Consider the following 27,781-nt stretch of genomic DNA (forward strand, 5'->3'; position numbering starts at 1 on the left):
GCCGCCGCCACCGCCGGGCTCCACAGCGCGGCGGGCGAGGGGCCGCCGCCTCCCGCTGCTGCCGCCGGAGGGGGCGGTCGGGGCGGCACGGCACGGCGGGGCTGGGACGGTGGCAGCCGCCGAAGGCAGGTGAGCGGGCACGGCACGGCACGAGGGGGGAGCCCCGGGCAGGGCTGGCTCGGACATGGAGCCTCGGGAGGGAGAAACCTCGGGCTGGTGGGTGAGGGGCTCGGGAGCCGGTGGCGGCTCCAGGCACGACCCCGGGGCTCGCTGCCTTCCCCGGGCAGCTGTAGTCGGGAACCCACCCCCCCCTCGGGTGCCTGGCTTGGGCTTCGCAAGCTCGCCAGCCCCTCTAAATTTGGCCCCGGCGGGTACAGGTGCTGAATTATCCGCCTCCTTCACCTCGTTCATTACCGTGTGCTGGGTGAGCGGGGGAAAAAGTTCGTGGTGCGGGTGCCGTTGGGAGCACATGCACGTTCTCAGCTCCGGCTTATCAATCCGCTTCTCAGCGCCCGGGCTTCGTCCTTTCCCCTGTGGTTAACCTCACGCCCCAGTGTGTCGTTGAGGTAATGGCTGCTGCCTCCAAAGAGCGTGGAGAGATGCGCTCTTGTGTGGCGGTGGTGGCAATAACGCCTGGGTCTGAACAACCCAGGGAACATATTGGTGCTTTCACACCAGCGCCGTAGTTGGATAACTATTGACAAACGCTGACTTTTTTACGGCGGTTGCTGATCCGGGAGGACGCGTTGGCTTGGGTAATAAAAGCGTAACGGCTCCTTTTAACAGCAGCCTCAGAGCCTAAAGCGCTTGACCCTATAGATGGGCTCGTTAGCTCGAGCCTGGACGTGGCTGGGAACCAGAAGAGCTCCCAAACACATCTGATGGGTGCTAACACATCAGCTGTGAGATGGGGTGCTCACTGTGCGGTGTCCTTTCCAAAAACGTGATGGGTGCCAAATTCGGGAACTAGATCTAGGAAGCCTGCCTCGCGGTCTGCTTTTCTGCAAAAGCACGTTTTGAGTGGTTTGTCATTTCGAGATGGTGGTTTTGCTGTTTTAATTAACTATCGTTGAAGCTGGAGTCCAGCCCCCAATGTTTGTGCCATGACACAGACCCGAGGTACCTGGTTAATGTTTTGGGACTAGTTACCTAGAGCCCACTCTCTATTAAGCAATGTGCAAAATGGATTGGCTCCATGGGCATTTTTTCCCCGTTGTTTTCAAGCTCCTGAATCGCATCTCGCTATGAGCTTAGTGAGGTGCCCTGAAATCATCTGAAAATTGGGCATTCTCGTTCCCATTGTTCTCTCTCTTAAAATTGTTGCTTTAAAGTCTTTTTTTAAGTGCCGTTGGTTTAAACAGTTCCCTTTGGCAGCAACCCCAATTCAATTACTGTTCCTCGGAGTTTTTAGCAGATTTATATCTGACGTGTGCTAAAAGAGCAAGGTCTTCAAGAGGTGTTCTCAAACATACGTTAGAGATCCTCCACTAGTAAAACTGTAATTCTTGGGGGGTTGGACCTGATGATCTCTGGAGGTCCCTTCCAACCCCTACAATTCTGTGATTCTGTGATCATTTTATTCATATAAACAGAGCCATAGATGGCTTCTCTCAGCAGAAGACCTGACCTCTGTTTAAAATGGCTTTTCCAACCAAAGCCTATCTGGGCCGCGAAGAAGCAGCTTTTTCTAGGAAGCAGTGGGAGGCAGGAAGAATCATGAAAAGAAGGTGCTGGAAAGGAGATTAGTAAACCACTGTGCTCAAACCCAGTCACAGGTTCTCAGCTGCACAGGCAAAATTTTGCCTTCCCCCACGTGGGACGCTAATTTCTTTGGTTGTCATCCAGGATCACCACAGAATTGTGGTTCAGGGCAGTGGGCGGAATGGGTTGGTGGGTCCATAAAGCGTGGTGAGGAGTGGGTTAGGAAAGGTTTTGGTGGAAGTGGGTGATGCTTCCCCCGTTTTGCTGGCCATCTCCCTGGGGAAGCCAGCGGTTGTGCTTAAGGGACAGTTAATGCTTGGCATGGAGTGGTGACCGAGAGTTAGCTTTGCTAGGTGAATGTGTGACGTGGGACTCTCCTTCTTCTTTTAGACCTTTGCTGCTGGTGGCAGGACGTGCTCCCTCCTGTGTCAGTGCACCGCCGGCTCCAACACTGTCCTGCAGCTGCCTCTCCTATCCTGGCAGAGAACTGGTAGGTGCAAGGTGCTGGAAGAAAGCAGGTTTCTTTCTCTGCCCTCCAAGCATGCGGGCTGGGCCTGGCTGTGCAGCAGGAGGAGGGCAGCTGCTCACACTTGGTCGTGCTACACAGCCCTCAGCTCTGGAGCTAGCTGCGAGCTGGGCATTGAACTCAGCGTGGCGGAATTTAAGCTGCGAGTTTTCAAAGCCAATTACTAGATGCAGCCTGTGTCTGACGAGCTTCAGTTTCATTAGCTGCCTCCCAGGAGTACTGAGCCACACAGCTCACCTTTGCCGAGTTCAGATTCTCCTCTGTGATGTTATTAGTTGTTCTTAAAAATAGCTTCATCGGTCCACTTTAAAAGAAGTGGTCTGCTCTGATAACAATGCCTGCTGGTGCTTTCCCAGATGAGAGACTTGTCACTTTTCCTCCTGTCATACATGTGGCTTCTGCCCTATATAGAAAACGGCTTAAAAGACTACAAAATAACCACCAGTCTTGCATATAGATTTATGTGTTTGGTTAGGAGCAGCCAAACACTCCTTATTTAACTGCTTTGGACAGTGTCAGTTTATGAAGAGTACAGGATCAAACTAAATGCAGAGCTGAAGGCAGCTCTTCTAATACCTGCGTCTTGGGGAAATCTTGATGATAATTTCTCTTATATAACAAAACGACAATAGGTTAAAAATCTCCTCTTTTTTATTTTTTGTATAATTCCCATTAGAAGTTCATTAGCTTTCAAAGGATCTGAAATACTACTCTGTGTGTGTCTGTATAATCTCTAATATTTTCATAGGGTGCTGGGAAGCAACCAGACAAATAATATTAAGACAATTTCAATCATTTCTGAGGGTCTGGAAAGTAGTTGTGTGCTTGTGCACACCAGGAGTATCATGGAGAAACTGCAATTGCATGACGTATCTAGTAACTCATTTTATAATGGTGTATGGAATAGCAATATTCTAATTTACTCATTTCTGTGATACTTTGTAAGCAGATGGCATTTTTGAAAAGCTCTATTAATTCCGTGGGAATTTGATAATGGCTAATTGCTGAGGAATTAGAAGTGAGCAGCAAAGTGAGGCTCCTGACTTCTCTGCTCTCAAAAGAGAGGCAACCCTCCGCAGCCTCATTTGTAAGCTGCTCTCCTCTTAGAAATCCTTGCTCGAGAGTATTCACCAGTGTCTTCGGCATAAATTGGGAACCTGTTGATCGCTCTTGATTAATTGAACTGTGCTCCGTGAACCAGTCACGTGCTATTGCAGGAAAAAGCACCAGGGAGGTCACGACTTGCTGTAGGACTAAGTACACTGTGAATTTTCATAGGAGAGGCTTTTACTCTTTCCATCTTTTTTAACAGGCGTCTCATTCCTTTCCTTTTTTCCTTTTATGTATCTCTGTTTCTCTATCGCTCTGACTTTGACTTAGGTCTAGTCGTGTACTTTAAGCACCTGGCTAAGTGGTCATAGCATAGCGCATCAGTTCTGTGCCATCAGAGGATCACATTTCAAAATTACAACTTTTCTTCTGAACAAGGAGGGGAAAAAAAGGGTTCCTGGTTACCATGGTGATGAGCGCTTCAGAAATGTCTATAAATAAATAAAGTAAACAGCTGATTGTTGGACTTTGATTTGCAGTATTTTTGTTTTGCTAATGCGATAATTAAAATATCAGAATAGAAGGTGACATTTTACCAGTTCTATTAAATAGATATTATCCTTATGCCTTCAGCTTTACAGTATTTCTGTTGAAAACAATTAAAGAGCAAGTCGTTTTTTTTTTTTTTTTTTTTTTTCTGTCTGTGGAAATTTGATGTTTTGAAAAATCTTTAGTCTAGAATTTGTGCAAGGACTTCTGGAAGTCAAAAGGCATTCCATTAAAAAGGCGTTACCCGTTTAAGTTTAGAACCTTTTCCTTTGTTGAATGATCAGTCTAGTTTCTTGGTAGAAACTGATTTTGGGGTTTGTAGGCAGCCTGAATCGGAAGAGTCAGAGCTTCCTGCCAGAGCAACCGGGAGCTGGGTAGGGTGGGAGATGGTGGGATTGAAAGTGATCCAGGATGAAGAGCTTGGGTTTGGTGTAGCTAGAGACAGTGAGGATGCTGGAGCAGGACCTGGTGCCCAAAACACTAAGAGTCTTCTCAGGTGGAAGGCACCATTGTTACCGGTACGTTCTGCCTTTTCATGGCGTGACAGCTTTATTTAGATGCCTTCTTCTTAGGGAAGGAGGATGAAATACACGGATTGGTGTTGGTGACAGGAGAAGCTGGCGAGGACAAGAGGTGGAGCTATTGTGCATCTCTTCTGCTGGCATGGATAGGACAAAAGGGGAAATGGTACATATATCAAATTTATTTTTTTCTTCAGAAGTTCTGTTGGGGGGGGTGTTGTTTTCTTTTATGTGTGTTTTCCTCCTTTTTTAATTTTTTTTCTTTTAATCAGTGGATATGACCCAAGACCATCTGGTGAAATTCGCTGCTGTCACATCTAGGTATTCTGATGTATTGCCTCTCAAGTTACGTTGTATGTTCATATGATGCGCTGACAGCTGCTGACAGCCCTGAGATGGGAAGTTGGAAGCTGGAGAGGAAGAGGAGAGGGGCAGAGTTAACCATAAAAATGCAGCCTTGATTGCTTTGGATTGGTGGCATTTTATTTCTGGTGCCTATGGTTGGCTTTTTTTAAACAAAGAGAGGGGAATGAATGAACTTGAAATCAAGTGCATTTAAGTGGACTTAGGGTACTGTAATTACACTTGGGAGGTTTGTACTCCACTCCCAGTTTTGTCATCGATCTCTTTTTCGCTGGGTTCCTCAGTTTTCCTCTGACCTTAACTCTCCATCTGTAGGCACCCTCACGCTTAATTAGATTACTGCCTTTCCTTCAACAGAAGGAAACAGTCCTTCCCCAGTCCCTCTTTTTTAATGCTTCAGTTTTTATTAGGGTCCTGATATCCTAAATTGGAGTTCAAGAAACGTTTGGACAATGCTGTCAGATATACGGTTTGATTTTTGGGTGGTCCTGTGTGGAGCCAGGAGTTGGACTCGATGATCCTTGTGGGTGCCTTCCAACTTGGGATATTCTCTGATTTTGTGATTCTACATCCTAATCATCCTGTAGTAAAATAGTCTAAGACTTTTGGCATATTAGTATTAACCTTTGCAGACAAATCACATGTGCCAAAGCAACTCTGAAATAACTACAATAATTTTTTCTTGCTGGCTTAATACTCAATTAAAGCAATTTTTTGATGCAGAAGTGTACAGTGCGTTTGTATTTCCCTACACATTGACAGAAATAGCAATGTACTTTTAAAACCAGAATCCAAACGTGCTACCAGCAGCTCATTTTTTGGTTTGCATTTTATCTGCCGTGATTTGAAGCCCCAAGTAGCAATGAAGCCAGTGATAAGACAAATTACACAACTTATCATTCTTCATTTTGTAATTGGCTAGATCAATAGAGGGGTGATTTGTGTTTAAACCTCAAAGGTGTTCAGTTTGTATAGTACTGGTACAAAGCACAGTACAGGTACATTTGGGTGTTTGTGAACAGAGGAGGGATTGCCCTGCGAAGGCACACACAGGTGTGAGTTCTGAACACAGGCTCTGTCTCCTCTCCCTCTCAAAGCCCCCGGGGTTATACGGGGTCTCCTGGTGGCATGAACATTGGTGAAGCTGGAATTTACCCTGGGAAGGGAAGGTGTTACTTCCATGGGGCTTTGAAGGTGAAGACCTTGAGTAATCCTTGGTGTTGCTCCCTGGCCTGGAGATGGATGCCCTTCTGCAGCTGCGGGGAGACGTCTTGTAAGGTGAGCAGGCCACTAGGGCATGAATATAGGGAAGAACAATCCCTGTGTCTTGCTGTGATCTGCGACTGTGTACTTTGTGAGTATTGGGTAAGGTAAGTGGGCTCGGGCAGAAACCCCATAGGTGGAATACAGCCAGATTCTCTGCTTGCAACGTGTTTGGCAGCGCTGCAGGGAGCTGAGGCTGGTCTTCAGTCCTTAAACACATTAACTCTGGGTGAGCTTGCTGGGAAGAGGGTAATGAAGCAGGTCAGAAATGGGATTGTGTGTGCTCAGGCGCACACGGTGGTCTTAATGCTACGGCGGGCAGCGCTCCTGCAGCCGTGTGGCTGGGGAGGTCGTGGAGCGTGCTGTGCTGCTTGTTAAACGTGCCGCAGCCCACAGACGCAGCCGAAATCACTTGTCGAGGTAAAAAGATAAAGTCAGCTGGAAGGAGAGCAGTTCCATCAGGGGAAACTTGCGGGAAGAACTGGATGCAGGCCGGCGTAATGCTGACTGTGTAGGGCATGTAGTAGGCAGCAACCTCTCGGGGAGCGCCTGAGGCCGTTGCAGCAGAAATTTGGACAGCTGATAGCGGAGACTGATGAAAATCTTGACACATGTATTCTGTTGTTTCAGGTAGAGGCAGGTGCTGGATGGATCTGCGGTGTGATTGACGCTCCGCGGTGCTTCATCTTTATTTCATGCGACGAGGAGGTGGGAGGGTGGAGATTGCTTGAAGTGCCTGGCTAGAGACAGAACATAATTTATCAGTGTTCATTTGTCTGGAGGGATACATGGCCCATACATAATTTAGAAAAATGTGTAAAAAAAAAAAAAAAAAAAAACAAGGATCTGTGGTTTTAAAATCAGTTAGCACTGAAGTCTGTTGGTTTAATCTTGTTTCTTTGGTACATAACTGCACTGCCATGCATTTCATTTTTATAGTTTGTGTACAGTATAAACCATGTCTAAAATGAACCAGGAACGTGTGTATAAACAGTGCTGATAAAACCAAGCCCTTCATAAACTCAGAGTAATGTATGTTGTCCGTATTTAGGCTGAAATACATGGAACTGCACATGGATTTATCCTTGTCAGTTCTTCAGAGATCACATTTAATATAAATGTTGTTTTCATGTGATCTGCAATGGATATTTTTTTATGTTGCTGCAAGTAAAATATCCTTTTCCCCCACATTTTTTCTTTCTCCGTTTGAGTCTTTTTCCATTTTTCTCATTCAATCCTGGTGATGGTACGCTACAGCTAAATCATCAGAGGGCGAAACAGGATACCACTGTCCTTCACCTTGCCGTTGAGAAATCTGTTTTGTTGTTTTCTGCAGTGCAGTGGGTGCAAGAGAAACAAGCACGGTGTTGCCGTCCTTTAACACAGGCAGGATGATAAATTAAATGCTCTGGGAAGTTCACAGATGCATAAGAATGCAAATCCCTGGCCCATGAGGATGTATGATTGAAAGTGCTGATCCAGCACAAGCATTGCTTCCCATGGGGGTCCATCTACCTGGCACCACGCTGTGTGGGGTGGGCAAAGCCCTCACTAATTTGTTTTAGTGGTTTGAAGGAGGAAAAGGAAACGAGCCTTTATGCAGCCGTCCGGAAGAGCAGTCTCGAGTAGTGCAGGTATTTCTCCTGGGCGTCGCTGACCTTGACTCCGCAGCGTGAACTGATGTGGATGAGACCCTCGTGGTTTGGCGTTTGCTACCCTGCAGTGCACCCAGGCACTTCCCCTTCTCACTTTTCATGCTCTGCCCGTGTCCGCTAACCACGAGCAGAGCACCCTGGCTGTGGTACGTTGGCACAGTGTGGTTCAGCGCACTGGGGCTGAAGTGTTGGAAGAGACTGGAGATTTCTCTTCTCCACCCTAGTTCATTTTCATAACATGTTTTTTGCTCTTTTGAATTCCACGGCATGTTTTCTTCCCGAGGAAGGAAGCAGTGTGTTCTCTGCTCTGGATGCTGTCTGCGTGCTCCTGTTGGTGTGAAGCTGTCTGTCCCCTTCCTGCTTGATTTGAGCTTGATTCTAACTGGGAGGGGAGACGTCATTTGTGTGTACAAATGGAAATGTTTTTATTGCTGATTTATTTAGTTTTTGGGGTGCTGAGTTAGATGTCATCCCTCTTGTGTCCTTGAGCCTCCAGAAGAGATATGGGAACTGACTTGTGATGCACTGATTTTATAGCATCATTTATTTTCCCTGAATTACCTCTGACTGGTCCTGCAACATTGCAGCTGGCACTGCAATTCTCATATCCATCTCCCGTGTTTTAAGCAATTTTCTTTGCTTTCTACAGTCCTAGGGTTATGACTGGAAATCCCTTGGTGTTTTACTGATAAATATAGATCGAAAAGATAATCTTCCACTCTTGTATTTTTTCTCTGAAGCAGTCCTTGAAGGTTGCACCTTTTTCTGGTGTATATCCTTTGTCGAAGTGTGTCTTCTTTTGCTCTCTTATCCATTTCTTTTCTTTCTTCCCTTTATTTTAGTCTCATGTCTTCTATATTCTTTTTTTGTTTGTTTGTTTTATTTATGTTTGTGAGAGAAACACACCTCAGCTTAAGTACAATTGACTGGGCTTAACTTTGACGTTTTCCTTAGAAATGCTGCGTAAATGGGTAGCTCAGTAATTTGCCCCTTTAGCTCTTAAAGCTCTTTCCACTAACAGCTGAAGCATTTCTCCAACTTTTCCTATCTCGCCTGCAGCTTTCACTGCCATTTGACTGTCTCACACAGCAAAGCTTGCTTTGACATACCTACAACAATCCGTGCTGCACAATTTTTCCATCTGAACCTGTTGACATTTCCCTTTTTCCATCATAAAATATTTTGACTTCTCCCTTCAAAACACCCATGCAAGTGTCCTCCTCTCCCCTGGCATTTGACTCTGTGTTATAGAATTGAAACAGATTTGGATAATCCTTGGCAGCTGGACTCCTCTACGCAGCTGGATCCAGGAGTCCCTTTTTCAGCTGCTGGATCTTCTGAAGGCCATCTGTGGATTAAAAAAAGAGGTGAGGGGGGACATTTTGATGTTACACAGGGACTGCTTGGTTCTTGTGTGGGGACGGTATATATGGAGGCAGGGATTAAAGATAAGAGGAATAAAAGCTTGTTTGGGAACAGTTGTCTTGTGTTTGTGGAAAAAAATGGGGTTTGTCCCATCTAGCTAACCTGCCAAAGAATAAATTGTTGTTCATAATAAATATGGCTTTGTTTTTCAGTTGCAAAGATTTCTTTGTATGTGGTATTATAGGTGTATAGATGCTAGAACCGTGCATGAAGCCAAAGAACTGTAAGTAGTTTCCTACTTGTGCTCTGTATGACATGTATGAAGTGGTCTTGCACGCAGGAAGACCTTTCTTATTTATCTAATTATGCTCTAACATAGTCATCAGTAGGCATATATTTGTTAAAAGATGTGTTTATGAAGCCTTGTGGCTAGCACTGAAAGATAAACAGACTCTAGAGCTTTGCTGTCCCTCTTCAGGGCTTCCTGTCTTCAAAACCAGCCTGTTTGGGCTGTTTCTGCCACATTTCTTCTCAGTCTTCCTGTGAGTTTTTCATTGGTTTGGGGGTTAAAACTTCATCTAATGTTTTAGGGCCTAGTTGTGCGTACCATTCTCTGAATAACACCTAGGGTGTGTTAGTGTGAATGTGTCCTGCTCTGAGAGCAGGACAGAACAAGAGCGTAAACACCAATTTCTTTAAGCTCAGAAACACACAGGTAATCTTAAGCTGCTCACCAATGAAACATCTAAGCACAGTCTGTGTAAAATACCTTAGCAATTGCAAAAATGCCCTAAGGGAATCCACAGCCTTCTGGCTCCGTCCTTCTTTTGCCCCAGGAAAGGCCCTCCTTAGTTTGGGCTAGGGGCTGTGCTCCCTTTTCTGAAGAAGAATGCTTTATATTGCAAATGGCTTGAGTGTGCTGGGGCCTTGCATTTGCTTCTGGCAAGCTGATAGTTGAATTTAGTCACAGGCGACAGCAGCCCATAGCAAGGGGCAGTCACTGATGCGCCTTTGATGCTCTAGAAATGAATTAATGGTGAGTTGCTTCATGTCTTAGTCTGTTATTCGTTCCCCCTCTCCCAGCTGGTCACCTGTAATGGAAATTGAGTGGGGTGTTAATGGTTTGTGAATTGAAATCCCTCTGGGCTAGCAAGAATGATTTCCAGTGTTTGCTCTCTGGGCAGAGGAGCCTTTCACCCATGCCTCGGGGGACTTAAAGGCCTCTTCCAGAAAGGCATGACACCACATTTGGGACCTCTTTTCTTCATTTTCCACTGACTCCCTGTATCATAACGTCACTTGTGTGAGCCAAAAAAGACTAAGGCCAACATTGCTGCTCTTAGGAATTTATTTCAACTTTATTGTGAATTATCTATATTTTCTTCATCATTCCAATGGATGGGAGGAGTGAAGGGAGGGGAGACGAGGAGGGATGTAAAATAAAAAGGTGCACAGAAGTTAATTTGCTGTGTAATTTCCTCTTTTAGGAAGAGGGAGAGAAGCACCTGGGTAAATAGGTTGTCAGACCTCCGAGCACAGATGAAATACTGTCCTTTCTAACAGAGACACTGGTGTCTCGCTGAGGCAGTCACTTACTCAGCACTAAAAGTATATGACCAGATTCATTTTGAGGAGACATGAGGTGGTTTCTTGTGTGTATATTTTTACTGCCCATAGCTAAATTAGGGCCCTTGGTACTTACAACTTTTTAATGATTTGTTCATACCCCTGTTCCTTGTTTCTTGCTGTTAGTTCTTTAATACTTAGGTTATTACTCATGTTCGTGCGGAGACCTGAGAGTTAACAGAAAATGAAGACTCGAGTTGCTCTCCCCTTCCCTCCTCCTGTAAGGTTCTCTGGGACAGCTTCACACGTATTTATATATGGCTTCGCTGCTTCTTAGCTTCTGACTGTGTTACAGTTGTGTCACAGGTATAAAACTAAAGCTGGAGAGCTAGCAGCTTATCGAAATAAATTTCTTTAAATCTATAAAGCTGAGTATTAATTGTCTTTTCATGCAGTCATGAACTTCAGAGCAATATATAGTCTATATATTAATTGTAAACTTTTCTATGAACTTTGTACTATTCATACATGCATATTATACCCATATACATATGGGTGCGTGCATATCTGTATGCGTGTGTGTATATTTATACATATTTAGCACAGAGGTCACAAAGTCAAATCATTATTCATAAAGCGCTGTTAGTCCTTGCTTAATTTATGTGCATATCTTTGTCCCATTGCAACACAGGGCTCTTCAATGCATGCTTGTCTTTAAGCATGGAATGCATTCAAATAACTTAGAGAGGAAGGGTTTATTTTAGTGTATTTTGTCGCCTTGATGGTAAAGAAACTGGTTATTTTGTGTAACATTAAGTCAGTCACTAAAATGGCTGTTTCTAGTCAGTGCTCACCCTCTGACTTGGGTGCTTTCTCCTTTCAGATAGTTGCTGCATTAATAAAGGAGCAGATCGAGTCTTCCTAGTTGCGAGAGGAGCTTCTTGTGGCTGTGGCTGTAATCCCTGTGCCTGGGAGGAAGGGTTGGCTTCCTTGGCAGTCTGTTCCTGTCAGCTTATAGCATAGCTTTTAGCCATGGAGGTGGTGGAGCTGGGTGAGCCAAGGCAGGAAGGTTTTGCCTGGGATGATCTGTGACAATGTATTTCCCCCATATCCAATCTTCTGGACTGAGGGTGGGTCTGCCTGCCCACAGCTGATATATATATGTATATTTGAGCCTTATATATGTGTATATATATGTATATTTTAGTCTTGTCTTTCTCCAAGGTCACAGGAACCATCCTGCCTGAGAACGGCTCTGACAATACATATGTTTTTTACTATGGCTCATCTTGGTGATTGTTTGTGAGTGCGAGGGGTTTGACCTGCTCCATCCCGCCCTGTGCTGGGGGTACCGCTGCAGGGCTTTTGTAATGGCTTGACAGCTTCTGCAGGGAACGGCCACGTCAGCAGCAATGCTAGCAGAAGTCTAGAGGTTGGGAAGCACGTCCTGACATAGGATGCTGCTTGCAGTGCCCTTGATGTCTTGAAGCACAGTGCAAAGTAGCTGAAAGACTGCTCTTCTTGGCTTCACAAATGTCTTCGCGTGGGTCCAGAGCTGTACATCAGCAACGGGGACAGGTCTTTCTAAATGCAGCTGTTTTAAACAGCAGTTGGTTTATTCAGCTTATGTTGCCCTTCTCTGAGTGAGTCAGGTTACCCCTTCAATTATTATTTTAAGGGATTCTCATTCCCAAATGCTCGTCTCAGCGTTTGTCTCAACAGATGCAGCAGACCTTGCCAATGGAAGGGAAGGGAGCAGAAATGAGTTGCTGCAGCAGGGCTGGGTAAGGATTGTCCCATCGCTGAAGGTTACCCTCCCAGCAAACACTTTCTGCCTTTTCTGAGAAAGTTTCACCCTCTTGTTTGTATTAAGTATCATCCCAGCTATTTTATGTGGCTGTCGTAACCTTCACAGAGGTGGGGTGGGAAGGAGGGCTGCAGGGGAATGACAAATTGATTTGCTGGTGGGATTTACGGGGCAAAAATTAACCACCTTCTTTTAGTCACCTTTCAAGTAAATAGATCAGTAAGTCTTAAACAAACAAACACAAAAATCAGACTTGAACTTCTTCCTCTTGCTACTGTGCCCTTGACAAATCAGCCTAGATTCAATAGTCCTTCCATGAATTTTCTGGCTGCCAAGGGCACGAAGAAGTTCTTCCTAGCTATTGAACTGTAAATTGTTGCATATGACACCTGGAGGACCCGGAATGGTTTTGTACAAGTTACTCAATGTATTCATCACACTTCCCCGATTGCGTGCGGCGGTTCACATTGAAGCTGAGAAAGATGATTCATATTGCTTTCTTCTCTCCCTCTTGTCAGTAGCAGCGGTAGCCAGCCCTCAGAGCAGCATTTGAAACAGTAAATGCCTGGCCCACAGCCATAAGTAACTACTGCTCGGCTGGGCCCTCTGATGATACTGTAATCAGATGAGAGACGAGGTAAGAATTGGCCTTTTCCACGGGGAAAATCAGAGCCGGGTATTTAAGTACTAATCAAAAAACAATTTGGGGGAAGCGTTTAAAGTGCCCAGAAGATATTTTTCAGGCCTATGGCCCGTGCTGTCAGATAGCACCCTCTGTTTGCTCCAAGATGTTTTAGATGATTCATGAGATCTTAACGCTCTGTTCAGAGTCTTCGTGTGGATATTAGCGCCTCTGGGATGTGCTGCCAACCCAGAACGGGCATGTTTTATGCTCCCAGAGCACCAGTCTAAATGGTTGCACTAAAGGGGGGGATATCCAGTCGTACTGTGCTCCTGCCAGCCGTTAGTTACGCTGCAATCGTATGAATGGGGTTGGGTTACGTGCTGGCTGCTTCCCTTTAACATGGAAGGCTGTGCTGTACAGGTGTGCCTGAAGGGGGCATTGGACATAAAACGATCTCTTTGCAATTTGGGGACTCAAAATGGCAGTAAATCTTTTTATTTCCCCTGATTTGATTTAGATTCTCCTTTGCCTTGGCTCTAAACTACATTCCTGCCAATGCTGCTGTGCGAGGCACCCCCAGGCATTTGTCAGGGACCGGCTAATTGAAGCACACGCTCCAGCTTGGATCGAAGCTCCTATTTTGATCAAGTGTGTAGGCACTGCTGCGGCCTCCTTGTGGAGTTCTTTCCGTGAAGTACCGTACCTTTGTTTTGTGGGTTTTGGTTCTCCAGGGTTGTTAGAAAGACACAAAGCCTCTGAACTTAGCAGGCAGTAGAAGCTTAGGGCAAAGGCAGCTGCAGGGAATGGTCCTGCTGTAATCCTGCTGGTGAGCAGAGATGTTCTCATCAGTACTGGAGCAAGGGCAGCCCGCTTACAAGTGAGTGCGTAATCCAGCCAAGGCAGTGAAATGCCTGGAGGTCTTAACCCCTGTCCTTCAGATACTTCCACGTGGTTGTTAGATGTTTACTCCTACGTATCCATAAAAGTGCCTGAGAATTCTGGTCTTAGCCTAAAAGGCAAGTTTTATTTCTCTGTTACTTCTCTCCTTTTGTATACCCCAACCTCCCAACTAAGATGTTCAGATTCAGAGATGTTTTTCCTTTCAAGAGCTGTTTCTTTTTGTTGTAGTGCTAGCATCTCAATGTCCTGAGACCTCTCTGAGACTTGCTGGTTATGACTACCCCATTTGTCTCAGCAGACAGGAAGAAGGGACTCAGGGTCCATGCTGACAGGGCCTCCGGCTTCAGGCTGAGCTGTGGCTGCAGTGGGTCTGATACCTTTGTCCTCCCTGTCCTTTGATCTTTAGCATGCTTAAACTGTCACCTTTCATCGTGGAGACCCTAACTACTGTCCTCAGCCCTGGAGCCTGGGGAGTTGAATACAACCTTGGGGTACACAAGAGGGTTTGGCTGCTTGTGGGTTTCTCACAGGAAGCTGCTCCCATCTTTGTGGCTGCTGGTGTGGTGTCCTACCCAGATCTCTTTGCCAATTACAATCTTTACATCTTTAAACTGGGAGGTGTGTTTCTTAGGTGATGTTGTGATGATAAAGGCCTAATATTGAAGTGTAGTCTGGCAGAGGACAGATGATCTTACCACTGCCTGAGCAAAAACATTGAACAGGTAGTGGGCTGTGGGAAACACCATGGTGAGGCCCTTCAGTTTCCCTAAACCATAGCAGCATTGTCTAATTTCAAGTAGTCACGAGCTAGTGTACCTTTCCATGACAGGTGCATGCTTTATATATATATAAAATATGCACGTGCCTATGGAGGAGAAGAATAAATATCTGTGAATTTTTCAGGCTGATGTAGAGACGTATAACCTAAGTGTGTACATGTGAAATGTTTGATCATACTTCCATCAGTATTAGGTTTATAAAGGTGTAAAATTTGCATCTTACATCTCCTGTAAGCCTGGGGGTATGTCTTGTTTGAAGCAGTTGAGCAAAATGGGCTTTGGACATTGAGTTACTCGTCAGAAAATACCTTTCCCCCTGTCAAAATGTATTGTTGAGGATTTTTTCAGTGATTGGCTGAAGTCCTGGTCTTTTTGACATCAGTTTTAGCTCTAGCTTCTGCAGAATCAAAATGTCGTCCTCCGAGTGTGGAGTCCTGATCTTCTTGGTATCCAGAAATGCAGTGCTTCTTCTGTTGCCTTGCATGTTTATTCATACAAAGGCTTTTGTTGTCAGCTCAGGCATTAATTTTTTTGTGCTTTCAAACTGAGATGTACTTTTGGTTGAAAAGCACTGCAGGAAGAACAATTTCTTATAGAGCATACTTCTAGGCCTATAAATAATAAATGTCGTAACTGGGAGTGATGCAGGCACCCCTGCAACATACACGTGCAAGGCAAAGATTCAGTAAATACTAATTTGCCTGCTGTTTGTCAGTCCTACACCAAAAGGGGTCTATTCAGACTTCTTTGTTAGCTTGACGAGTTTTGGTTGTTCTGTATTGCTTTGTAGGAGTTCCAAAATGTTAACTCATTTTCTTTTGTGGTGCTGGTATTGGAGGTTGCAACTTTGAGGTGCATTAAATATTTATCCAGCTCCCTAGTGAGGTTTGAATAGGTTGCCTTGGCTCAGAGCTGACTTGCAGTAGGCTGGTGGTGCTGATTATTTGGAAAGAGCTTGGGGCTGCCGCACTAAGTGTTATAGTGCAGTAGTAATTGACAACTAGTTATTGTTTCAGAGTTGTTGGATTTATCTGATTATTTCCTTAGAAGGAAAAAAAAAAAAAAAAGTATGTTCAATTACCTAGTGGTGTGACAGATTGACTGCGGAGCCCTTTCCAGGACTGGGATTAAACCGTCCAACTGAAAGCGATGTGAGAAATTGTACCTGTGAAATCTGTGCACGTACCTCATTCCAGGAGCAGAGAAGGAGCTTATTCATAAATAAAAGACCGGTCTGTAAACGTTGTATTTTCTTCTCCATTAAAATCAAAGCTTAACTCAGAAAAGGAGCCCTGCGTGGCATCTCCGGGTTGCCAGGGGTCCCACCAATGAAGTCCCTAACCAGAGTTAGGTATTTCCCCCAGGTGAGCTGTGGCTGACCGGTGTCCCTTTTTGTGTCCCCTGAGGAAGAGGATGGCCATGGGCTCGTGCTGTAGAGGGCTTCAGAGCCCTCCTTGAGGTGGTATAGGCCTGGAAAAGGGGGTAAAGAAGTTGATGGCACCTTGTCCTCTTAATCCTAGTGGTTTATGATGTTTCCAAGTTGGCCAGAACCGTTTTGCTCGTTCTGTACAGAGAAGGCAGAGGTGTAAAAATGGCACTCCAGAGCAGGAGATGAGAAAATGTCTGTTTTATTTCTGTGATGCCCTAGTTTAGTAGATGCCGTGGTTCTGTTTATTCATCATGTTGGCAGGCTCATTTTTGAAGGTCTAGCTTTGTGAAGAATCTTTTGTCGATTTTGCAGAATGTTATTTGGGTTCATTCTTTGTTTCTTTCAGCTTATTTTTCTTCTGTATTTGGCTTTTAACTGGCACTCAGAAACCCCAGGTTATATATGCTGTGGTGTTGGTGTATTTCTAAGCATGCCTGGTGCCGAATGACACCCAGCTTCCCCGGCTGTGGCTGTATTCAGGCTCGTGGTCTTGTGTCCTGCCCTTGGCATCCTGGCCAAGTCACGATCTTCCTGGGGATGCCTTGTGCTTACCCATGGTGGTTACTTAACATGAGAGTTTAGGTTACGTGCTAACCCTTGTAGCTGCCAAGCTCTCCTGGTGTAGAGTTTTGAATACCCCCTATCTTATCTAATGGCCTTTTTTTTTTTTTTTAATGCAGGGTCATTTAAACTTCTTCATTTTGTCAGCGAGAGTAATTCCTGCCACAAACAAAAACCCACGGATGCTTTTCTGTTTCTCATTATGTGAAATGGTTGCTCTTCATCTGAGAGTGTCTGTGTGGACGTGTGCATGCACGTGGGCGTTAAGGAACTTTTCCTCCTTTTCATCATTCTTAGTACACCTGCTAAGTCTCACTTAAGGGCAAAGAGCCTCCCAGCTAATCAACAAGACACATCATGCAGCAAGCCTCATGTTCTGCAATATATCTGCAAGTATATCCCTGGGGGGCTGGGATATTGCTCCTAATACCTGTAAGAGTCTCACCTGTGCTCAGCATTCCTGCTGTGAACCTTTTGGTGAGTGCCGTGGGCAGAACTGGGATGCTTTTCTGGTCCTGTGTGTAGATCTAGCTGCAGGGTTGGGAACTGAGATGCTCTGAGTCAGGGCTGCCTGTTTTGCTGTCTTAAAACCCTGCTCAGCCCCCACAGGTTCAAGCTGTGCTGCTGAGGTTGGTGTCAGGCACTTCTACCTTCGTGACCTTCAGCTTGGATGCAGACAGACACTCTCTTAAAAACCCAGCTCATTTCTGTGCCTTTGTATTTAGGAATTACTGTTTCCACCGTAAAAGATAACTTCATTGCAAAATGACGGTTCCCTCGATCTCTGAAGGAGGGCACTCACGCCACTGCTCAATACTAAGCCATTTGCTGACCATCACAGCTAGGAAATTGCTTCCCCGGTGCCAAGGGAATTGCTAGAAAGCATGCAGGACGGCTTTCGCATCCTCAAGCGAGGGGCATTTTTCTCCTTCCTCTCCTATTGTCTTGTCCTTCGGTGCGAAGTGTTCGGAGTAGTATTGGCATTAATAATGCCCAAAAGCAGCATTAATAACACCCAAAAGCAGCGTTTCTAAAATCAGTGTCCCCACAGCCGTGTGCCGTCTGCCTCCCAGGACGCGCTCTGCTCCGCGAGGCAGCGCGAGGGTGTTTGTTCCAGCGCGGCCGCCCTTTGGGGATTTGCAGGAACACTGCAGCAAATCATCCTGCATGCAAGGCTGACCTCCGGGAGGCTAACAAATTGAGGTGAGCCAGCTGGAGGGAGAGGACACCGCCGGCACACGGAGCATGCTCAGACCTGGGGGAGAAAGGTAGCTCGGGCTGCAGATGGTGCACGGGTTGCCATGCCGAGAGCTGGTGGATGCGATTTTATTTTTTTTCCTTCCTTTCTTCCTGGTGGTGGGGAAAGAAGAGGAGTGGGGAGTGTTCGTTCCCTTGCAAAACGTAGCTTTAAGGTGTCTTCTTTCTTCCTTTCTCCACTGAAAGAGAGGCACCGGATAGCATTTCCTTTTATTTAGCAACACCAGGTATGCATGCATGTGCTGAAACACTAACCTGCTAGCGGTAGTGCTTCCAGGGTTAAAAAGGGTGCAGATGCTCTGAATTAATGTCTTTCTGTGCTGGGTGCTGCTGTAACTGTGCTCTGCTTGCTGTGCGGCTCTGAATTCATCTCTCTCGGCTCTCCTGGCTGCAGTGTACTTCGGGGGGGGGGTTCAGCATGTGCTTTGCACTCTGCCTCCTTGCCCCCCTCGCACGCTTCACGCCGAACCTTTCCTCGGTGGGTGTGCCTGCGTGGGAAGGAGGTCAGTAGTTCATTCGTAATCCAGGTCTTTGTAGCCCCTCTTTGTCTGGCTGGCAGCGTGCTCTATCGCCTTAAACAAAAGTCTCACGGGGAAAAACAGCTCTGATCTGGACTAAATTCTGTGGGTTTTCAGAAATATGTGTCTTACTGGATAGTGGCTGCTTTGGGATGGATTTATTTTAATTTCTCTTTACTCTCCCCTAAAGATACGATACTGTAGAGCCTGTGGTAACCAAGATTTTCACTGCTCTTATTGGCTCTGCTGTGCTCCTGGTCTTTTCGGCCCCTGCTTAGAATTTGTAGCACCCAGGAGCGGCCTCAGGACCACGCTGGTGGGACGCGGGGAGAGCTCAGGCTGTACATGCTGCTAAGCACCAGTCCCAGTATCCAAATAACACTGGTACTCTGCCCCTCAGAGAAGGAGGAAAGAAGGGATACAGAGGAATAACAAGTTGCATCTAAAGCCCAAAGGCGTGGTTGGAGTGGCTAAGGCTCATCTTGTTCAGTACTTCCAGGATTTTGCATCACGTTCTTTTAAATTCACTTCTGCAGCATTGGTAAATTTTACCCTCAGCCACCCCCCACTCAATTTTTGCTGTAGGTGGACCACTGAGTTAAGGTAAAACTACTGCTCTCCGACACATTTTTCTTTTTGACAAAGGTGTCTTGCTTGCAGACTGAAAGCAAGAGACCAAACAGAAGGATATCTTTATTTTTTCACTCATATGCCAGTGCTGTTACCAACATAACCCAGGAGGTTTCAGTAGGATACTCAGATATGCAAAGATCAACTGAAATGAACTCTGTCTGCTAAGCTTCCTCCTCTGGCTGGCCGTGGATATTTTGAGTACCTTCAGTTTTCATCTTTAGGTCTGGGGCTGTCGGATGAAAGTAAAGACTTGGGGGCTGAGAGAAGTACTTTTTTTTTTTTTTCTTTTTAGCTCATTTTTCTCATCTCCCACCTCAACCTTGTTTCTCTCCATCAGAAATGCATCTTACTTAGGGGAATTTTCTATTGGTCGGGGTTCATTTTGTTTGGGGAAGGGATTTAGTACTCATGTCTTCCTGGCTGGAGAAGAGAGCGTAGAAAAGTGGTTCTTAAAAGCCCAAGAAGTATTCTTCATAATTTCCTACTTTTAGCTCATTTCTGTGGTTTACTTACAAGTATTGGCTGTGTACTGTTGGAATTACTGTTTTATTACCTGTTCTCTTGTAGATCAAGACAGCGGTGTCAACAAATGTTAAATTAATGGCTTCTGATCAACCTGAAAGTCAGGTTGAATCTCTTCCTATTCCAGCTCTCACTGACTGTGAAATTAAATGGGAAAAAAAGGTAGATCTTTCCATCGATAAGCACAACGGGTAGGTGTGCAGTAGCCACCAATATTCTCCTGCTCATACTGAAGGTATGTTTGCAGTAGGGACCATGGCACAGAGCCCCAGTCTCCTTGATCATGGTCGTGTATGGAAGGCTTACAGTTTTGCTTTCTATTCCTGACTTACACTACTATTCCATAAGAACTAAAGTTAAACCTGATTTTGATTACAGCTGTCCATAGACAGCTAAAGTTTTTGTGAAAGTTGGTTTTTGTTGTTGTTATGTTTTGGTTTTATTTTTTCTGGTTACAGCTCTGCTTTTTAAATTCCACTTGAGAGTACAGAGTCAAGGTATTCTTATTTTTCATATCCTCTTTTTGTCTCAGGCTTCATTAATGCTATTTGTAGCTTTAACTGCTGCGTTTGTTCCCTTCAAGAATCGGCTCTTTTCCTGTTTAAAAAAGTCAGCCTTTCTACACTTGGCTGCTTTTTACAAAGAAAATGTTCCAGTATATCAATCATTCAGTGTACCATCCTTTCTTTAATGTGATGTGTGCTGTGAAAGATATATGTATCTCATTAAACAAATACAGTGAATAAGATGATAACAGCCTTTTGGGCTGTGGGGATTGACTCGCTGGTGGTTCTGCAGGAAATCTGTGACAGAGATGAGAATAAAAGCCAATTCTTGGCTGTCGGATCCCAACTCCCCCTCCTTGCAATCAGGAGAGTTGCCTTCTAGCAACTTCTGCTTTCAGCATGAATGAAGTAGGTATTTAAGACTGCATGCATTACATACGCTGCATCCCCAGCTAAGCCTCTCGCAGCAGGGACGGGAGAAGGAACGGGAGGCATTTTGCAGGGGGAGTGTGAAATGTCACGTTGGCACTCCTTGCTTTCCGTCTGCCGGGCCCGGAAAGCCAGCCGAGCAGGAGAAGGAGCTGGGGGAAGGGAGCAGTAATGGGGAAAACGTCCTCGGTGTGGGAATATCTGCTCGTCCCCTTCCACTCTGTTGCCAGCAGGGTCCGGGTGGCGCACCTGCCCATTTACTGCCCTCTCCCCTGAGTGGAAGAACTTGGCATTATGTCATGTCCTGCAGGGCTAGGAGGTCCCCTTTTAGACCTGCTGGTGACCCTTGTTCTTCCTCATCAACCTCTTGGTTTGTTCCTCTGGGAGTCTTAGCCGTGTATGTGTTTTGGGGGATTTTGTAGCTTTTCTCCTAATTTCTTACCTAACTAATAATGGACAAGATTTTAGAGATGGACAAGAGGTTTAAAACATCATCCATCATTTTAACAGCTTTGGAGTAGTGATTCATCCTGCCCTAGCTTCACAATTAAAAAAAGAACAACAGAACTCATCTCTTAAACGAATACACATAGTCCTGTATGCCAGCTGCCTAGTAGCAGAAGTTCATCTCTCCCATCCCACCCCCTCCGGTCTTCTCTATGTGTTACGAAGAGATGAACAGCTTCTCCATCTATGCTTCCCGGTGGTTTCCCACCTCCTGAGGATGTTCAGCACATCACCTGGCCAGCGGAAGGTGTGACTGTGTCCAGACTTCGATGAGAGGACCACAGACCCGCAAGTAGTGCCGAGTCCCTGCCAGGGTGCCCGCAGATCCTGCTGCGTGCTCCTGAAGGCTTTACCTGCTCGCCAGTGCTCGGGGCTACCCAGAGGAGCAGCAGCTGGGCCCAGAGGATGAATCTGAGACCTTTCTGCTAAGTGAGTGGGGGTGGAGGAAGGAAATGGGGTGTGCCTTTCCAGCCTGTAATCACGTTTGGAAAAGGAGCAAAGAAGAGCTGATGAAAAACAGAGTGGGGGGAAAAAAAAAAAAAAGCCAGTCCATGTGAATTCCTTGGTACATGGGATGCGGAGCTCATGTGGGGCTAAGCAGTGGCTATCCCAGCCTCACCGGGAGGTGAGAGGGTGGGCGAGTGTGCTGGGATAAGGGCAGAGGGCAGCTTATCGTGAAGCAGCTCGCTTTAGGTGGAGGACTGAATGCTTTCACCTGTTTCAGAGCTACCTGCTGCCTACTGAGCGAGTTTCCCATCCCAGGACTGCTGCTGCTGGCAGCACTTACTGCCTGATTTCACCCTGGGGTCACTGAGGAACCAGGGGACGTGGAGATTGATTGTTTGCCGTTGCCCCTTTGCTGCAGCCTCTCCTGGGTCCCTGAGAGCAAACAGGTGGGACAGCGTGCTCCTGTTTGTTCTGCCACTCCCGAAGGTTTTAGTTCCCCGAGGTGTTCGCTGCAGGCATCAGATAAAAAGAGCGGATGATAAAATGTGGGAAAACAAGCAAAGATTCAAGACCGTTCCCCGAGTGCCTGTGAAATTCTCTCTTCATTTCAGCCTGTGACAGCCCATTCCTGTCCGTTTTCCCTTGTTCCCTTCCATCCAAAGCAGCTCTCAGCAAAACAGCGTGAGCCAAGATCCACGGATCAGCAACGAGAAGCAAGACCGAAGATGAATTCCTTCAGCGCTGCTAGCTTTCAATATTTATTCCTGACACTTGGTCAGCTAAAGCACATTCACTTCCTTGCACTTAGCTGAAGTGATTGCAAGAACTGCAGCCGGGGAAGAGATGGAGGAGGGCCTTGCAGGTGATTTTTTATTAAAAAGCTGAGTTGTTCATTTGTAGCCATTTAGCGGGCATTGCCGTGGCAGGGCCTGAGATGGAAACTGCTAACTTCCGAGCGCAGGCCGCATCCATCAGGCTGCTTCTCTGAAGTGCCTCTTACCCAATTCCCCTGGGGCCGGAGGGGAGAGAACAAATCAGCCAGGGGTGAAACATTAGAGCGGGCTGCCTGGCCCACGGGATTCGTAATGCTTGGTGGAGCTCTCCAGCACCGAGATGCCCACGGAGCGCAGGTGGCGTCAGGGATGTGTTATGACTGCTGGCTTCTAATGCCTTGAAACACCCACGCGCTCCCTGCCAGGCTGGAATAATAAAAGGCCGTGTGGTTTTCCCCCTCTGCCAAGTTCTTGCAACTCTCATCGACTCCGCTGATCTTGGAGACGTTTGGTGCCTCTGAACTGCAGTAGGTGACTTTCCTGATGCCCACAGACTGGCCTCCGTGTGAAGTGTGTGCTTGTGGCAGGGGATTTGATCGTTCAAGTTCTCCCCTCCTGCTCCCTGTGTACTGGATAGCAAGGTTTGCATGTGGCTGCTTGGGCTCAGTCCTTTCCTTGGTGATGCTGAAGTCATTTAAAGCAGCGCTCCCAAGGTTAGAAGTCAGCAGTGGAGAGGTGGATGGTGTCAGAGGCTGTCTTTCAGTGAGAGTGAAGAAGAAAAAAGAAGCTCCGGAAATCTGATACCAACAAAGTAAGATATGTCCCCATCAAAAACCCAAATTATAGGATAGGCTGGTTTCCTGAAAACTGATTTGGTTGCTTTAACTGGGCCTGGTGGGCCTGATGGATGCTACAGCTGGTGTAGTACAGCACCGAGTGATGTGCTGCTGCTCCCGGTATGTTGCCGTTCAGGGCTGACAGCCATGGTTGGTGGCTGCAAAGCCATCAGGAGCAGCAGTCGTCCCCTGCTCTAGAGAAAAGATGGAAACGTGATGTGACAGCTGTTGTTCGTCAGGGCCAGGTATCTGTGGCGCCCGGGACAAGATCAGATTTAAATCGCCACAGAGGAGATTAAGGCTGAGTGTTGGGAAAGAGTTTGTGCTAATCCCTCATGCCTTTATTGCTACGCCTTGGCAGGAGAGATTGATAAGTATTAAAAATGAGATAGATGAGCGCCTTTTGGGGGTGGTTTAGGGGGAGCTGACCCTGCCCTGGTAATTAGATGACCATATGACCGCTCTGTGTCCCTTCCCCCTTCCTTTTCCATGGCTGAAGTTGAAATAGCACCTTTTAAATTCACTGCTTGCTTTTAGGGAGTTGCTAAACAAAGCAGTTTTTCAGACCACTTGCCAAAGGAGGTGGACTTCATTTCTATTTCATTTGAGTCGTTACAGCTGCTCCAAAATTGAAATGAATTTGTTGCTCAGCTCCCCAGGGACCACCTCTCGAGTCTGCACGGCTTGCAGCTAGCACTCGCTTCTCCGGCATTATTCAGTCTCCCAGGTGTTTTCAGCTCTCCCTTCAGACAGGGATCCCGCAGGCTGAAGGGATCCCTTTTAAACCCCACTGAATTCCATGAACGGTTCTCCATTCAATTCCAAATTGCGCGAACCACATTGCAGGATCAATCTTTCAGGCTGCAATATCTCTTTTAAAAAAAAAAAAAACAAACTCCCTTGACAGCAGAGAAGTGTTTGCATTTGTCCTAAATCCACCTTTCTGTCTTCTCCCTGGCATATAAGAGCAAGCATCTCTGGATTAAAATTCTAAGGGACCACTGCTTGGGATGTCAGAGCGCGTGCCTGAGACATTGCTTTTTTCCCCTCCCTCCAAACTTGCATCAAAGGGAGTTTAAATTGCTGCTAGGAGTTTAAAAACTGCAATTAGAAACAGACTAATCAGGGGCGTGCCGATGAGAAATGTCTCTTCCTGCAGCTCCCCAGGAGTCGTGGCTGCAGTTATCTACAGCCTGGCTAGCAGCGAACCTTGATGCGTAATGAAAATCGGAGCCCATGAATACTGTAGGTGAATCGATATCTCAGCTGAAGTTCACAGTAGAAAATATAATCAGTGCTCTTACACAAGCCAGTAGCGTTCCTAGACAGAAGGAGAACAGCGGCAGGATCCCTGCCAGAGCAGGAAAAGAAACAGGGAGGCCATGTAGCAGCACAGAAGAGATTCTTGGGTTGGAATGGGAAGACACCGATGCTGGAAGCACTTGAAAGGTATTGCTGCCTTTGTGTTAGGGTTGGCTATGCTGGCACAAGTCAGGCGCTCACTAAATGAAGGCTTGATTGCTTTAATAAAGCATCAGTTCCTCGCGTGAAGAGCACAGCTCTCTTCTTTCCGATGACAGCATTTCTTTTGGAAGATGACGGCAGCTCCTGGCCTTTGATCCCGGATTGCAGCCAAAGAAATGGCTGAGTGACCCGGGAGTCTCCCGCCGGGCGGTTCGTGGACATGCAAGTCCTCCTCCACCCCCAGTAAAATAAACCTGAGTATTATGTTCACCAGCTCACATTTCAAGTCGGAATGGGGTGTATCAAAATCTGTACTTGGCAATGCTCCTTGTACTGCTGTTAACTGTTATTAATTACAGTTGAGGAGAGAGGCAGAATTGGATAAACGTGGCTGGGCACAAGGATCAGGAAAAGGAGCTGGCTCTCCCAAGTCCTTTGTGAGTGGCCCAGAGGTTGTAGCGCTGTCTTTCCTCCGGCTGTTGGACTGCTCTGCAAAAAAAACGAGTGAGCCAAAGTCCCAGGGAAGATAACTTTTTTTTTTTTCTGACAAAGCTTCATAGAGCTCATCCTCAGACTTTTTTTTTCTCTCTTTTTCTCGTTTCAAGTACTGCATTGGCACGCTTTCTTCCTTTCGCTCGTTCCCTGGAAGCGGAAAAAATGCTGAAAAAAGCCTAAACCCTCTTGAATAGTCCATAAAATATGAATTATGATAGGCCTATAAACCTGATGTTTAAATGGTTCCTTTCTTATTTTATTTTCCACAGGTCTTTGCCTTCACCATGTCAAGGAGTGTTAATGATGTGCTCCCTCTCCATTGCATTCCCCACCTGTCATCTTGCTAGGACCTAGCTACAGAATGAACATAGCAGCTGTGTTTAATGCCCTGCTCGTGTCTGTCCTTGCTGCCGTGCTGTGGAAATACATCAAGCTGCGAGAGCATGTCTTCATGGTCGAAGAGGAGCTGGTCCTCACGCGTCAGTCTCAGGAGCTCTCTCAGGTCCAGATCGACTACCATGCGGCTCTCCAGACGCTGGTGGAGGATGGGACCAGGATGGTGTGCACTGGCAGGATGCACACCGACCGCATCTGCCGCTTCGAGTCCCTCTGCTACTCTACTGAGGCTGAGGAGTTCGTCTACTTCCACAGCAACTCCTCGGTCATGCTGCCCAACCTGGGCTCCCGGAGGTTCCAGCCCGCGCTGCTCGACCTCTCCTCGGTGGAAGATCACAACACCCAGTACTTCAACTTCGTGGAGCTGCCCGCTGCTGCGCTGAAGTTTATGCCAAAGCCGGTCTTCGTGCCCGACGTGGCGCTGATCGCTAACAGGTTCAACCCAGACAACTTGATGCACGTCTTTCATGACGACCTCCTCCCCATCTATTACACCATGCAGCAGTTCACTGATTTGGATCCGGAGGCACGGCTCTTCTTCATGGAAGGGTGGAGTGAAGGTGTTCATTTTGACCTCTACAAGTTACTGAGTAACAAGCAGCCGCTCCTCAGGGAGCAGCTTAAAACCCTGGGCAGGCTCCTCTGCTTTACCAAATCGTACGTGGGACTCTCCAAAATCACCACCTGGTACCAGTACGGATTTGTCCAGCCACAAGGGCCGAAGGCCAACATCTTGGTTTCTGGCAACGAGATCAGGCAGTTCACCAAATTCATGATGCAGAAGCTGAACGTCAGCTTGGAGGAGAGCTCCAGTGAGGAGTACATCGTCGTGTTCAGTCGAACAATCAACAGACTTATCCTAAATGAGGCAGAACTAATCCTGGCACTCGCCCAGGAGTTTCAGATGAAAACCATTACCGTCTCTCTGGAGGAGCATTCGTTTTCTGACATCGTCCGGCTGATCAGCAACGCGTCCATGCTGGTCAGCATGCATGGGGCCCAATTAGTCATGTCTCTCTTCCTGCCGAGAGGTGCCACGGTGGTGGAGCTCTTCCCTTATGCTATCAACCCTGAACACTATACCCCTTACAAAACCCTGGCAACCCTTCCTGGCATGGACCTGCAGTACATTGCCTGGCAGAACACCGCCAGGGAAGACACCGTTACCTACCCCGACAGACCTTGGGATCAGGGTGGGATTGCTCATCTGGACAAAGCTGAGCAAGAGCGCATCATTAAGAGCACTGAGGTGCCACGGCACCTCTGCTGCCGCAACCCCGAGTGGCTGTTCCGTGCCTACCAGGACACGAAGGTGGACATCCCTTCCCTCATCCAAGTGATCAGGCAGACTGTGAAATCTAAGCCTGGGCCCAAGAAGCAGAAGTGGTCTGGGAGCCTCTACCCTGGCAAGGTGAGGGATGCCAAGTGTCAAGCCTCCGTCCAGGGCACGAGTGAAGCTAAGCTTTCTGTGTCCTGGCAGATCCCCTGGAACCTTAAGTATCTGAAGGTCAGAGAAGTGAAATACGAAGTGTGGATACAAGAGCAAGGGGAAAACACTTACATGCCTTATATATTGTCCCATCAGAATCACACCTTCTCAGAAAACATTAAGCCCTTCACCATATACCTGGTGTGGATACGCTGCATCTTCAACAAAAATCTCCTGGGACCTTTTGCAGATGTGCTCTTGTGTAGTACATAACCTGTCGCGCTACCTGGACAGCTCTGTCCTGCTCTCCGCTCCATCTGTGGTTTAAAAACCTACTGTCCTGTAGTTTGTAGAGGGCTCAAGAGGACTAGGCTGTACCAGTGCCTAAGTGTCCATTTGATTGCACTCTGTGTGTGTGTGTTCTTTAAATGGTATTTATTTCCAGTGAGTGTTTAAAAAAGAACTGTTCTTCAGAGAACTTCCAGAGGTCAGATTATGTGATGAATACATGTAATTGAAAACAGAATGGAAGCGAATTGTGTGTACCTCGGTCGTGATTTGAATTTGTTTCTATTGTGTAGTGAGTATCTAAGCACAGCATTAATCCGCAGTTAATTCCATGGCTAGGTGGGCAATTCTCATCAGCTTTTTCATTGTAAGTTATTTTTTTCAATAACTCTGTCTGTAGGTTTGAGTTAAAGGTTTGGTATGAGAGCTTTCATTAAATTGCTGTAAACCTCCTTGGTACTTTTTTGCATTTTATTGTCTATCAGGATGATATTGTGATAGATTTATCTGTTGCTGTGATAAAATGTGTACGTGGGTAGCTTTTTATTTTTCATATTTTGGCTGAATAGCATATGAATGGCATATTTCTTTGCAGAGAAGGAGACTACGGTATCAGCACCA

General features: G+C 46.4%; 1 protein-coding gene across 2 annotated transcripts; it reads left to right on the plus strand.

Annotated features, from left to right (window-relative positions):
• On the plus strand, window positions 1-27,612 carry POMGNT2 (protein O-linked mannose N-acetylglucosaminyltransferase 2 (beta 1,4-)). 2 transcript variants are annotated; one of them, XR_004779175.2, is made up of 6 exons: window positions 1-129; window positions 2,092-2,191; window positions 4,399-4,513; window positions 4,620-4,668; window positions 5,808-5,988; window positions 6,604-7,135. XR_004779175.2 is itself a non-coding variant. In XM_035549842.2 (3 exons), the coding sequence occupies exon 3, from the start codon at window positions 25,409-25,411 to the stop codon at window positions 27,143-27,145; it is 1,737 nt and encodes a 578-aa protein (XP_035405735.1). In that variant the 5' UTR covers window positions 1-129; window positions 2,092-2,191; window positions 25,317-25,408; the 3' UTR covers window positions 27,146-27,612. The 2 variants fall into 2 exon arrangements, 1 of the variants encoding a protein (XP_035405735.1); XM_035549842.2 differs by lacking the exons at window positions 4,399-4,513; window positions 4,620-4,668; window positions 5,808-5,988; window positions 6,604-7,135 and adding an exon at window positions 25,317-27,612.
• The last annotated feature ends 169 nt before the right edge of the window (window positions 27,613-27,781 follow it).

The sequence above is a fragment of the Cygnus atratus genome, chromosome 2 (assembly GCF_013377495.2).
Source record: "Cygnus atratus isolate AKBS03 ecotype Queensland, Australia chromosome 2, CAtr_DNAZoo_HiC_assembly, whole genome shotgun sequence".
Taxonomy (NCBI): domain Eukaryota; kingdom Metazoa; phylum Chordata; class Aves; order Anseriformes; family Anatidae; genus Cygnus; species Cygnus atratus.